The 13,876-nt window shown below is 31.4% G+C and overlaps 1 protein-coding gene across 1 annotated transcript; it reads left to right on the forward strand.

The window, feature by feature from the left end:
* The first annotated feature begins 2,340 nt into the window (after positions 1 to 2,340).
* LOC114328759 (chymotrypsin inhibitor) lies at positions 2,341 to 12,566 on the forward strand. The gene is made up of 2 exons (XM_028277715.2): positions 2,341 to 2,744; positions 12,239 to 12,566. The coding sequence occupies exons 1-2, from the start codon at positions 2,681 to 2,683 to the stop codon at positions 12,433 to 12,435; spliced, it is 261 nt and encodes an 86-aa protein (XP_028133516.2). The 5' UTR covers positions 2,341 to 2,680; the 3' UTR covers positions 12,436 to 12,566.
* Positions 12,567 to 13,876: the final 1,310 nt, after the last annotated feature.

The raw sequence follows: 13,876 nt of genomic DNA on the forward strand, positions 1-13,876 counted from the left end.
TGATATTTGATCAACAGTTAAATTGGAAAGTCATATTCAGCAGTTAGTTCTTTCATGTCGAAATGGTCTTAACTTGTTAAAGTATCTAGCTCACAGGACTTGGGGTGCCGAAGGTAAAACACTGCTCATGCTATATAGATCCTTAATTCGCTCTAAGATTGACTACGGATGTGTGGCATATGCATCTGCCAGCAAAACAACGTTGAAACTTTGGATACGCTACATAACACCTCCCTAAGGATTATACTTGGAGCATACAGAACAACTCCGATAAATAGCATACAAGCTGAAATAGGCGAACCCACTCTAATGCTTCGTAGACAGCTGTTAACCTTTAATTACGCTTCTAACATAAATGTACATAAAAGATTTTCAATAAATAACATTTTAGATCTATCCATGACTAATGACTCTTCAAAGTTCAATCTCCCTTATTCTCGCAGAATCCACCATACAATAGAGCTACTTAACTGGCAGGAATTTCCACCCTTATATCAATACAAAGAAATTTCTTCATCTCCACCTTGGACTGTAAAAATTCCAACAGTCAATTGCAGTATATTACAATTCCAAAAAAGTAGCACTAACCCTAATCTCATCTTACAACACTTCAGAGATCTAATTAACTCTCATTCCGATTACACAGTATACTATACAGACGCGTCTAAAACTGAAAATGGAGTCGGAGTGGCATTTGTTAACAACACAGAGATTCACAAACATAAAATTCCAGATACTGCAACTGTATTAACTGGGGAACTTTATGCGATCTACCAAGCAATACTGCATGCAAATGCGAACAAGATGAAGAAGATATTAATCGTCACAGATTCTATGTCATCACTACACGTAATAAGGAAAATTTACACGCAGCATCCAATAGCTTTACTAATAAAGGAAGAACTACATAAATTGCATACTGAAGATTTAAGAATCAAGTTTCTCTGGGTTCCATCACATGTTGGAGTAGCAGGCAATGAATCAGCAGACCGAAATGCCAAAGAAGCCATAAATGATAACAGTATTCCAATGTCGCTCCAATCTGTAAGTATGGATCTAAAAAGCTACTTCATAAAACATCTTTTCGAAAATTGGAACAGTAAATGGAAATCCACATCATCAAAGCTTCAGGAGATAAAAAACAACGTTGGACCATGGCAACCACCCGAGGTATCTAGACGAAAGCAAACAATTTTTTCCCGTTTACGACTTGGACATACCCAATTTTCTCATGAATATTTGCTGAAAAAAGAAGAACCTCCAATTTGTGATGAGTGCGGGTCACCCCTTACAGTGAAACATGTGCTAGTGGAAAAGTGTGAAAAGTTCAATAGCCATAGAATTAAATACCATTTAGCTAACAATCTTAAAGACATTTTAGACTATAACAACACTAATAAACTATTTCTGTTTCTAAAAGACTGCAACTTACTAAACAAAGTGTAATTACCTGTTACTATCCCGCTAATAACCTTCTTAGGTTGAAGCGGATTGTTGTAAATAAAAAAAAGACCACATCCAAAATTATAAAAAAATATACAGGGTGCTATTAACAAAATTAAAGTTAGGGGTTGTAATTAAGGGATGAATATTTAGGGTATGATTTTTTCTACGCCATATCAAAGTGTATTACAAATGGAATCGACCAGTTTTTGTCGTATTCAAAAAATCTCTATTCCTTTAAGGGATATAGTCTGGATAAATTAGCCTGGGACACCCTGTATACAGATAAGATAACGAAAAATTTATGAAATATTATGTATCAAAAGTGGCTCTTGCAGTACAGAATATAATATCATCATTATTATTATCTGGTTAACAGACATACTGTTTAATGATGTAGATATCTTTATCAAAAGTGGCTCTATTGTATCAAAGGTGGCTCTTGCAGTACAGAATATAATATTATCATTATTATCTGGTTAACAGATTTATACTTTTTAATGATGTTACTTTAACTACAAATAACAAGATTGAACAAAAAATACTGCAAAAAGAAAAATAAATAAGTGATAAATGTGTCACTTTTCTTGAGCACATACGCACATTGTTTTGAATAAAGTAATCACATATATACTCTCTTACTCTATAAACGACGCTTTATACACATTCATATTAGATGGACAAATGCCTTGTTTAAGTCGATAGTCGATACGTGGCACTGGTATAGTTAATCATATAATGACTCGATAGTGTCATCTAACGACAAATAATTGAACTATAAACGTAACAATTTTTGAGATAAGATTTTGTAGTTTTATTAAGCTATTGGTGCAATAAAACCGTTTTTTATTTTTTTGAGTTTTGACACTATTTGAGTGGATGTGCGATTTGTGTGTTGTTTTAAAACAATATCGTTCATTTCTATAATTAAAATAATGGACTTGCTTACACTACATTGACCTCGTATATTATAATGTATATTTTTTTCCGGGGAATTATAGAATGCTCTGAATTAAGAATAAAAACAAAAAAGGGTTTTCCCCTAGTTTATTTTTCATCTTGGATGTCCAAGGTTTTCCTTGATATTCTTTATCAATGCAATATATTATATACTTTCGTTTGGGATTTTGTTATTGATAACGTGGTGTGCGGAATATATAATTTGATGTTTTTGTGTATATAAGCAGCTCGAGAGTTTTAATTGTTTATTATTATGAGGTAATTCACCTGCTGTAAAATGAAGACGATAATTTTATTTGCCTTTTTAATTTTCGCGATTGCACAAATCCAGTGCCAAAAAGGTAAGTAAATCTACATTTTTTTGTATCCGACTATAATTTTAGATGAAACTACATTTTTAAAAGCTTTAACTGGTGACAAGAAATTCAACAATTAATTAAAAATTGGTATCTATATAATATGTTACCGGCCAAACCCGATTTCAGGACAAACTAATTTGGCAAGTAACATACAAGACTAAAGATCTTTTAGAATAATATTTTTATGTATTTGTTTTGTTAAGAAGAATTTTCGAAAAATTCCTTGATTTATTCAAAATCTAGACAACGGCTAAAAAAACGGTAGAATGGTAGCTAGGTTATAACACAAAGATCCCTCATTCACCTTCAATATTTGAAGGTATTAAAAAAGGCTTAACTTATTATAAGCCAGATTCCTATTTATAGACCATGTTTTGTAGATATTTATAGATATGTTTTCCACCTTTTGCGTTATTTTGCCAGTTATTGGCGCGCTCATCACTGTATAACCACCGATAATATGCATTTTATATAAAAGTGAAAATATTTATTAAAAAAAATCATAGATACTTACAGTCAGTCCACTGTGTATATTAATGGTTGCCAATATCTCCGCGAGTAGGTACCGAAAGGGTTGAAATATTAATTTTTCATTAGTTTGCTCTTTTCTTTTTTATATTTATATACCTAGTCTTCTACATTTTTATCTAATTATCCATGTATCCCTCGTCTTTAATTTAAATGATACTTGTCTTAATTTATAGGCTAATTTTCAATTTTTCCCGTAGTGTATATTACATACCTATTTCTTTTACTTCATTAGGTTGTATTTTTATTCGAAATTCATAATTAGAGCTGACGAATAACATTCTCTTAATACATATATTTATAATTTGCCGTATGTAGGGTGTGACAAAAATACAGATCATAAATTAAATCACATAATCAAATATGCACATATAATATAGCTCCTTGAGTTTACAAAATAAAAGTCGATTTTTTCCTATATTTTGAAAACTATTACAGATTTTTTATTGACAATGGACATGTGGCATTTTTGTCACAGGAACATCTTAAAAAAAATAAAGTGAAATTTGTGCACCCCATAAAAATTTTATGGGGGTTTTGTTCCTTTAAACCCCCCCAAATATTTGTGTACGTTCCAATTAAATTATTATTGTGGTACCGTTAGTTAAACAAAATATTTTTAAAACTTTTTTGTCTCTTTATAATTTTTCGATAAGTCAGTTTTTATCGAGATATTTTGAACATTTATAAAATCCAACACAATTTTTTACATGGTAAGTAAGATAGAGACCTGGTACCTAATCATATAAAATATTATTGTGAATTTACAGGTATTTTTTGTATATTTTGGAACACATTAATATCTCGATAAAAAATCGTTTACTGAAAAAATACTAGGAGGCAAAAAAGTTTTAAAAATATTTTGTTTAACTGATGGTACCACAATATGAATTTAATTGTTGCGTACACAAACATTTGGGGTGTTTAAGGGAACAAAACCTCCATCAAATTTTTATGGGGTGTACAAATTTCACTGTTATTTTTTTTGAGACGTACCTATCATAAGTAAGAATACCACATGTCCATTTTCAATAAAAAATCTCTAATAGTTTTTGATATATTGGAAAAAATCGATTTTAATTTTGTAACTTCAAAGTAACTTTTATATGTTCACATTTGTACTAAGGTAAATTAGGTTCAATCGAACCATTTTTGGTCCCAATATAATATGTGATTTAATTTGTGACCTGCATTTTTATTACACTTTGTATATAGACCGCTTATACAGGGTGTTTCATTAATAGTTGTCCATATAGTAACTGGAGAAACCTTAGCACAAAATACTAAGATTTAACCTAAATCAGTTAAATAAAATGGGGTTCCTTATTCCTTACTGAATTATCTAAAAATTTAAAAATTATTTTTGCTCACCATTTTAAAATTATTAGACCTATCCTTTTCATACTTGTCAGGAAGCATAGGTACTGTACAATCTACGAAATTATGTTAAGCAAACGTTTCTGGATATGACCAGAGGCGTACGAAGGGGGAAAGTGAATGGTTGACCCTTTCCAAATTCTACGCCACTGGCGGAATTCCTATTTTAGTTTAATTTTTGGATTCTCCAATAGTTTTTATGAAAATAATGTACTCTTTATTTGTAACGATAAAGTCATTAGTTTTCGAGATATTTGAAGTTAAAAATGAAACGACACGGCTATTTTGATTAATGTATTGTGTCACTTGATTTTAACTTCAAATATCTCGAAAACTAATAATTTTATCGTTACAAATGAAGAGTATATTATTTACATAAAAAGTATTGGAAACTCAAAAAATTACACTAAAATAGCAATTTCGTCAGTGGCGTAGAATTTGGGAAGGGTTAACCAGCCACTATCCCCTATCGTACGCCTCTGGTAGTAGCTAGAAACGTTTATTTATCTTAATTTAGTAGGGTCTACAGTACCTACACTTTCTGGCGAGTATGATAAGGATAAGCCAAATAGTTTTAAAGTACTGGGTACAAATAAGTTTTAAATTTTAATCATATGAATCATATCATAAATTAATCAAAATAACTGTGCACTGTGCCGTTTCATATTTAACTTCAAATATCTCGAAAACTAATGACTACATCGTTACCAATGAAGAGTATAGTATTTACGTAGATAGTATTGGAGAATCTAAAAATGGCACTAAAATAGTAATTCCTCCAGTGGCGTAGAATTTGAGAAGGGTCAACCATCCACTATCCCCTGTCGTACGCCTCTGGTAGTAGCTAGAAACGTTTGTTTATCATAATTTAGTAGGGTATATAGTAGTTGCACTTTCTGCTAAGTATGAAAAGGATACGTGGAATAGTTTTAAAATTCTGAGCAAAAATTGTTTTTAAATTTTTAGATAAAACACCCTGTAACAAGAAAACAAAAAAAGTATTTTTCAGACCATAGTGTTCAATTTTACTTTATATGCAGCGAAAGTATGGCGAATGACAACAACAATACGAAATAAAACACGAACGGTCCAATTATGATGAGAATGTATGAGAAGATGTCTACAAGTCACCAGAGAGGATAGAATAAGAACAGAGGAACTACGGAACAGATTTGAAGTAGAATACTCAATTTCAAACAATTTGGAAAACACAGCCCTTAGTCTATGTAGGCGCCAAATAGAGGTCACCGTGTCCTTTTCAATTCTGATGGACAAACTCAACGGTTTCTTATGGATTTTTGGCTGTTGATTACAAATTTCTAGGGTGGAATTTGATCCGAGTGGTCAAAAAATTGTTATAAACAATTTAATTGTTTATAAATTCTTTATAAGGCTCTGGATCATAAACTAAAAGAGATAAAAAAGAATATTTTAAATAAAATTTTTTCGGTAATAAAAAACAAAGAAAAAAACGTTTACTAAACTTAAATCCATTGATTAGAACTCAAGATATTGTAAAATTAGTGCACAATGCAAATTGCAAAATAAGTATTTTTCGAAGCTTTATCGATCGTAACTCGTAAGGAACCACTTTTTATTAAGTGTTTTAGGTTAAGTGTTCGTATTTTGTGCTAAGGTTTCTCCAGTTGCTATATAGACAATTATTAATGAAACACCCTGTATATAGGTCGTAGTATTAAACTTATAAACAAAAATCGTCCAAACTGGAATAGATTTTGATGATTCGGTTATTTTAAGGATTTACAATTTATTTACTTAAAAAAATGTAAGTATAAAATGTAAAAGTAAATATAAAAAAAATATACATCGACCAGGCTTTGAAAAGATGGTAGGTATAGAAAATGTGGAACAAGACTTTTAAGAATTTAGGGTTAATGAAGAAAAGATGTTACTTGTATGAGAGATATCGATCTATCTATACTAAATTTACAATCAATATGCAGTAGAAATAAACAAAACAAGGCACGTTATATGCTACTAGGGGCACTCCCGAATCATAATTTACAATGTATAAACTTTGGAAATCATGATTTGTTCATATGTAAATTTAGTATATCTAATTTGTTCCATTTTTGGACATAGGCCTCATTAATCCTTTTCCATTGTTTTCTTTACCGCTACAGTTATCCACCTAGAGCTCACGTGTTTCTTGATATCATCTGCCCATGTGATTTGGGGCCTCATGAAAGATATAGAAATGAAAAATAGCACAGGGAAAACAAGCCTTGAAAGCACTCCATGAAGTGATATGAACAATAATCTAACAAGAAAACAAAAAAAGTATTTTTCAGACCATAGTGCTCAATTTTACTTTATATGCAGCGAAAGTATGGCGAATGACAACAACAATACGAAATAAAACACGAACGGTCCAATTATGATGAGAATGTATGAGAAGATGTCTACAAGTCACCAGAGAGGATAGAATAAGAACAGAGGAACTACGGAACAGATTTGAAGTAGAATACTCAATTTCAAACAATTTGGAAAACACAGCCCTTAGTCTATGTAGGCGCCAAATAGAGGTCACCGTGTCCTTTTCAATTCTGATGGACAAACTCAACGGTTTCTTATGGATTTTTGGCTGTTGATTACGAATTTCTAGGGTGGAATTTGATCCGAGTGGTCAAAAAATTGTTATAAACAATTTATTTGTTTATAAATTGTTTATAAGGTTGTGGATCATAAAGTAAAAGAGATAAAAAAGAATGTTTTAAATAAAATTTGTTCGGTAATAAAAAACAAAGAAAAAAACGTTTACTAAACTTAAATCCATTGATTAGAACTCAAGATATTGTAAAATTAGTGCACAATGCAAATTGCAAAATAAGTATTTTTCGAAGCTTTATCGATCGTAACTCGGCTTCTACGCATGCAAATGAGCCTTAGAATGTCTCATCTTAAAGTTTAATGAATATGCTTCCAAAAAAGTTTGTTAAATTACTTTTTCTTCATTTGTTTTAAAGTTATATTCGTTTAAAGTTAAAATTTTCTTAAAAAATTGTAAATTAATTTGTTTAAAAGGGTTTCAAGCAAATTTGAGCTATAAACATTTGTACTTTAATTAAAAATAATGATAGAAGAACTCAAAGGAAACATTTTGAGCTTAAGAAAATGTTAGTATGTTTATTTTTGGCCAAGATATCGATATTTTAATAGAGCGCTCTGAGGCGCGAGATTGACTCACCGCGTAAAGGTTCACGAGCAAAGGGCTTGTTTATATGTGGGCGGTTTGCCAACGTCGACTGCGTGGTTTACCTGTTTTACTTGATCTCACCCTAATGCCGCCTTTGAAGTTTCACCCTAATACCAAAAAAAAAACAAGGGGAAACAGGTAAACCGCGCAGTCGACGTTGACAAACCGCCCACATATGGACAAGCCCTAATTTCTCGATGCAAATTATAATTTCTATGTATATTATATACGTTATCTTCATTTTTCATTTTTGAAGATCCTAATAAAATTTTATCATATAATTTTTATAATTAAATCATCATACTCTACCTCGTATCACCTTTCATTCTATTTATTTTGTCTCCTATTTTTTGTAATAAATGAGAAAAAAAAACCATTAAAAACTAATATTTCAGAAATATAACTAAAAAGTAAGTTGACATTATTTATTAATACTATTTTTACAAACATTATCTTTCATGCATCTGCATCGAGATATACAGAGAATCTCAGCTTCTTTACATCTGCATAAGTTCTTAGAGCAATTTTTACAGTTACATGGTGGTACTAAGTATGTTCTCGTGGGAAGTAAAACTAAAACTTTCTGGGGCTTCAGAGTCTAATTATCTAGATCAGAGGTTCTCAATCTGTGGTACATGTACCACTGGTGGTACATATCATTATTGGCGGTGGTACACAAAACACAGAAAAAATTTAAATAGTAGTACTTAGTAAGTATTGATAATACAATTTAAAAATATAGGTGGTACCAAAAATAATAAAAATAACTGTAGGTGGTATATCACTTAAAAAGGTTAAGAGCCACTGATCTAGATGATATCCATATAAAGTGGATCTAGTTCTTTTGCAACATCATCAAGGCACGTCAATTGTGTGTATGCCGCCACAACATAAATGCTCGTCTTATATGCAATGATGATGATGTAAAAGAATTTGATTCATTTTTATATGGATATCACATATTGGCTCATTTTCATGCGTAGAAGCCGGGTTACGATCGATAAAGCGTCGAAAAATACTTACATACTTGACTGTGAGCCGCTTTTGCGCCTCATAGCGCGCCATTAAAATATCGATAACTTGACCAAAAATAAACTTACGAACATTTTAAAAAGCTCAAAATGTTCCATTTAAATTTTTCTATCATTATTGTTAATTAAAGTATAAATGTTTAGAGCTCAAATTTACTTGAAACCCTTATAAACAAATTGATGTACACTTTTTTTAACAAAATTTTAAATTCAAACGGCTATAACTTTAAAACAAATGAAGATCAAATAATTTAACGAACTTTGTTTGGAAGCCTATTAATAAAGCTTTAAAGTGAGATCCTCTAGGGCCCATTTGCATGCGTAGAAGCTAAGTTACGATCGATAAAATACTTATTTTGCAATTTGCAATTTGCATTGTGCACTAATTTTACAATATCTTGAGTTCTAACTGTTGGATTTAAGTTTAATAAACGTTTTTTTCTTCGGTTTTTATTAGCGAACAAATTTTATTTGAAATGTTCTTTTTTAACTCTTTTAGTTTATGAGCCAGAGCCTTATAAACAATTTATAAACAATTAAATTGTTTATAACAATTTATTGACCACTCGGATCGAAATCCACCCTCGAAATTCGTAATCAGCAGCCAAAAATCCATAAGAAACCGTTGAGTTTGTCCATCAGAATTGAAAAGGACACGGTGACCCCTCTGGCGCCTAGACTACCTGTAATGGTACGGACATGTACAAAGAATATCGGAGGACAGGTGGCTGTCAGAGGAAATATGGAACAGATTAGAAGTAGAATTCTCAAATTACAAACCCGTTGGAAAACATAGCCCCGTAATGGTACGGGCATGTACAAAGAATGTCGGAGGACACGTGGCCAAAAAAAATACTAGACACGAACCCACCGGGAAGAAGACGAAGAGGAAGAACTGCTATAAGATGGAAAACTTACATAGGAAATACTATGATAGATAAAGACCTCAGGGATGGCAACTTTGAAAATAGACTGGAGATTATAATGGAAAAAAGTAGAAGAAGAAAAAATGGCGTTGTCTTTATTTTTTAGTTAAAATCAAAAATTAATTGAATGCACATATTTTTGTAGAGATCTAATCTGCCAATGCAGAATTCTTGTAAAGATTAATAATGTTTAGAATTTTCCCAAATGGTTGATTTTACTACAATGTCTTTATCGTAGAGGAGCCCAAGCGGGGATTTTTGCAGTTACTCGAGCGTGTCAGATTATAACATGGGGAGAAACCTTTTACCTTGAAAATGTGCCTCTACCATATATTGGCTCTTAATGCAGGGGAGTTTGTTAAGGGGGGGAGGCAAAAAAAATCTATCGTTAAAAAAACTCGAAATCGTCAGATTAAGATAAGGTAAGTTAAGTACAAAAAAAAATAAAATAGATTAGAAGCAAAACCAAAGTAAAAGACGCAGGACAACACGCTGAGAAATTGAAATGGAGCTTCGCAGGACACAATTCCCGACTGAAGGATAAAAGATGGAATCACGAAATACAACAATGGAGACAGTGGTTGGGAAGAAGAAGTAGAGGTAGGTCACAAATGAGATGAGCTGATGACATAAAGAAGTTCGGAATACAACTGGAAACAGGTGGCTCAAAATAGACAACACTGCATTGAATTGGAGGAGGGCTATGTCCAAAGTTGGATTACTGAAGGCTAAGGGAGGAGGAGAAGTTAAGTACATGCAAAACAGTGTATATTTCAAAAATCTGACGATTTGAGCAGAGCGTAAGGAAATTCCCAAAGTTTCACAAGAAAAAAGCGAATATTTCGCGAAATGAATGACAGATCGAAAAAAGAATGTGTGTGTACTTTGTACGCACGTAAGAAGTTATACTTCTATTATAATATAATTTCAACGAAATAAATATACCTACTTAACAGTTACAATACAAAAAATTAACAATAATTACCAAAAATGAACCGAAACTTAACAATGCCAAATATTAAAAAAAAAAAAAAAAAAGAAAAAAATATGAATCGTCCGGGATTTGAACCCGCAATCTCGCGATTTTTTGATCTCTGGTCCAATGCTCTACCAACAAGGCCATCAAGCCGCATGCTACTTACCTTTCAGATATACATAATTATACATCACGGTGACAAGTGAAATATAAAAATAGATATTTTATTATTTTACGCCCAAGTAAGACAAATCCAAAGACACAAAATTATAATAAAAAACCTTTTAAACCACCTTTTTCAAATTGCGCAAGTTGTATTATTAATATTAATGTTAATAAATGAAATATAAATATTTTGACGTTACACAATTTGACAATTAACTTTTAACTGTAGTGCCTTAAAAATTTTAAAGCACTAGTGCCTTAAAGTAGCATTTTTAACGCTCCTATGGAGTCCTAAAAATTGCATTTTTAACACGTTTGTAGAAAAATATATTTAAAAACACTAATATATGCTTTCCACAACTTTTCTGGACTGATACATACATAAATTAAATCATTTTGAAGTATAACTTCAAAAATATAATATGAAAACTATTTAAAAAGGCAGTATAACTATTAACTAACCTTTGTTGTTTCTCTTCCCACAAATTTTAAAACGCAACAACCATACATAACCAAACCGTCAACCGTCCAAACCACAGCTGCGCTACAGCTGCCATATTGGATAATTTTTGACATGTCATTTGAACATCCAATCAGAACAAAGTTATAATGCGCATGCGCCGGGAGCGTAGGTTTTAACATATAAAAATTCACCCTCATATCGCGCGTAAAGAAGTATAACTTCAAAAACTAAAAAATACAATACTCAATACTCAAATACTCAATATTTTTCAAAAATCTATCGAATGATACCAAACACGACTCCCCACGGAGAGAGGTGGGGAGTAAATTTAAAATTTTAAATACGAATGCTGCTATATTTCGCGAAATTAACATCAGATCGAAAAGCTGAAAAATACTCTTATTCAATATTTTTGAAAAATCTATCGAATGCCACCAAACCCGGCCCCCACGGAGGTGGTGTCAGGGGTTACTTTAAAAACCTTAAATGGGAGCCCCCATTTTTTATTCCAGATTTGGCTTCCTTACGTAAAAATAAGTAAATTTATTCAAGACATTTTTTTCAATTATGGATAGGTGGCGCTATAATCTAAAAAAACGATTGTTGGAAAATGGAAAATTAAATTAAAAAATGGAAAGTCCCCACTAAAACGGGAAACTTTGTTTAACTTTTTTTGGTTTTAGGACCTACTTCTCACAACCCAATAGGTCCCCATAACGCTCGAGTGACTGCACATTTAGCATACTTTGCTCATCTACCATTATACGTTTATAACAAATGTTTTAATTTTTAGGTCTTTGTGGTCCAAATGAGCAATTTATAGAATGCAAATCTTGTTGTAAAGAACCAACGTGCCAGCAGAGAATCCCTCCTAGATGTGATATTTGCCCTGCAATATGCCGTACAGGCTGTGTTTGTCTACCAGGATACATCAGAAAGTCCGAAAATGGGCCGTGTGTACAAAGATGTCACATTAGAAGGGATAAGTAGTTGTAATAATAATATAGGGAGTAAATAACAATATCGTATTTGAAACAAAATGTATGTTAATTTGGTTTATATAAATTGTGACAGTTAAAGAACTTCTGGTTAAAAATAAATTTTAAAATAAATAAAAAAAAGGGTTTTAATATTTAAATACAACTGAAACTTCATACATCAAATATTACACATACTAATACTAATATAATAATAACATAAATTAACAAAAACACGAAGATAGGTGTGACAATACATAAGTATAGTGATTGGCAAAATTATGGAATAAATTCATTTTTTCGAGATTGGGTGATTTTGGAGAGAGACCCGGAACAAATTCGATTTTTATTTTTAAATTATAAGTTGTTGGCATATTTATATTATTATCATAATAGTGGAGTCATCCATCTGGGCGTGATGACGTAGTCGATAATTCTTTATACGAGAATAGGGGTCCTGTGGTGGTTTATTTGAAAGATTATTCAATTCTCTTTTCTCTAATTCAAACGTTACCATAATTATTTATACAGGGTGTCAAAAAAAAATTTAAATAAATTAGTTCACACACAAGAAGAATGTATAGCCAAAAAAACAGAAAAAATATTTATATTACAAATAAACATTGCTTTCCGCTAAAATAAGACGTTCAAACTGCCAAGAGGCAGGTGGGTGGTAGCTTGAAATTTTAAATTAACTCAAAAGCAATGTTTATTTGTCAAATAATTTTTTTTTGGCAGCAGTAAAATGTATTTCTAATTAAATAAATTATATAAATTCTTCTTTTCGTGTAAATTAATTTAATCCAAAAATATTTTTTTTGCCACCCTGTATAAATAATTATGGTAATGTTTATAGTACTGAAAAGAGAATTGAATAAACTTTCAAATAAACTATTAGACGACCCCTAGTTTAATTTAAAAAAATACCGATTACGTTATCACGCTCAGATCGGTTACGTCACTAGTATGATATATATTATGCAAAAAAAAACGTAATTTAAAAATAAAAATCGATCTGTTTCAGTATTTACCTCCAAAATATCCCATTCTCGAAAAAATGAATTTATTCCCTAATTTTGTCCCTCTCTGTATATACTTACACAGTACAAATAAAATGTCTTAAACATGCCGACAAAAAAAAGATATCATAAAAATAAAATTATGACTTATGGGGCAGAAGTTTGGCAGTTGACGAAAAAATACAGAAAAAGAATAGAAGTAGTAGAGATGGATTATCTAAGGAGAGCGTGTGGTATATATATCCAAAAAATATCACATCAGGAATGAAGATATAAAAACGACAAATACTGTATTGTATATTCCACTGTAGCTAGAATTGAAACGAGACAACTAGTGTGGTATGGTCACGTGCAACGAATGAATAAAGATAGATGGCCAAAGAGAGCTTTACATTGCATACCACACCAAAGAAAATAAGGGGAAGGCCTTCAGTT

This window comes from Diabrotica virgifera, chromosome 1 (assembly GCF_917563875.1).
Source record: "Diabrotica virgifera virgifera chromosome 1, PGI_DIABVI_V3a".
NCBI classification, from domain to species: domain Eukaryota; kingdom Metazoa; phylum Arthropoda; class Insecta; order Coleoptera; family Chrysomelidae; genus Diabrotica; species Diabrotica virgifera.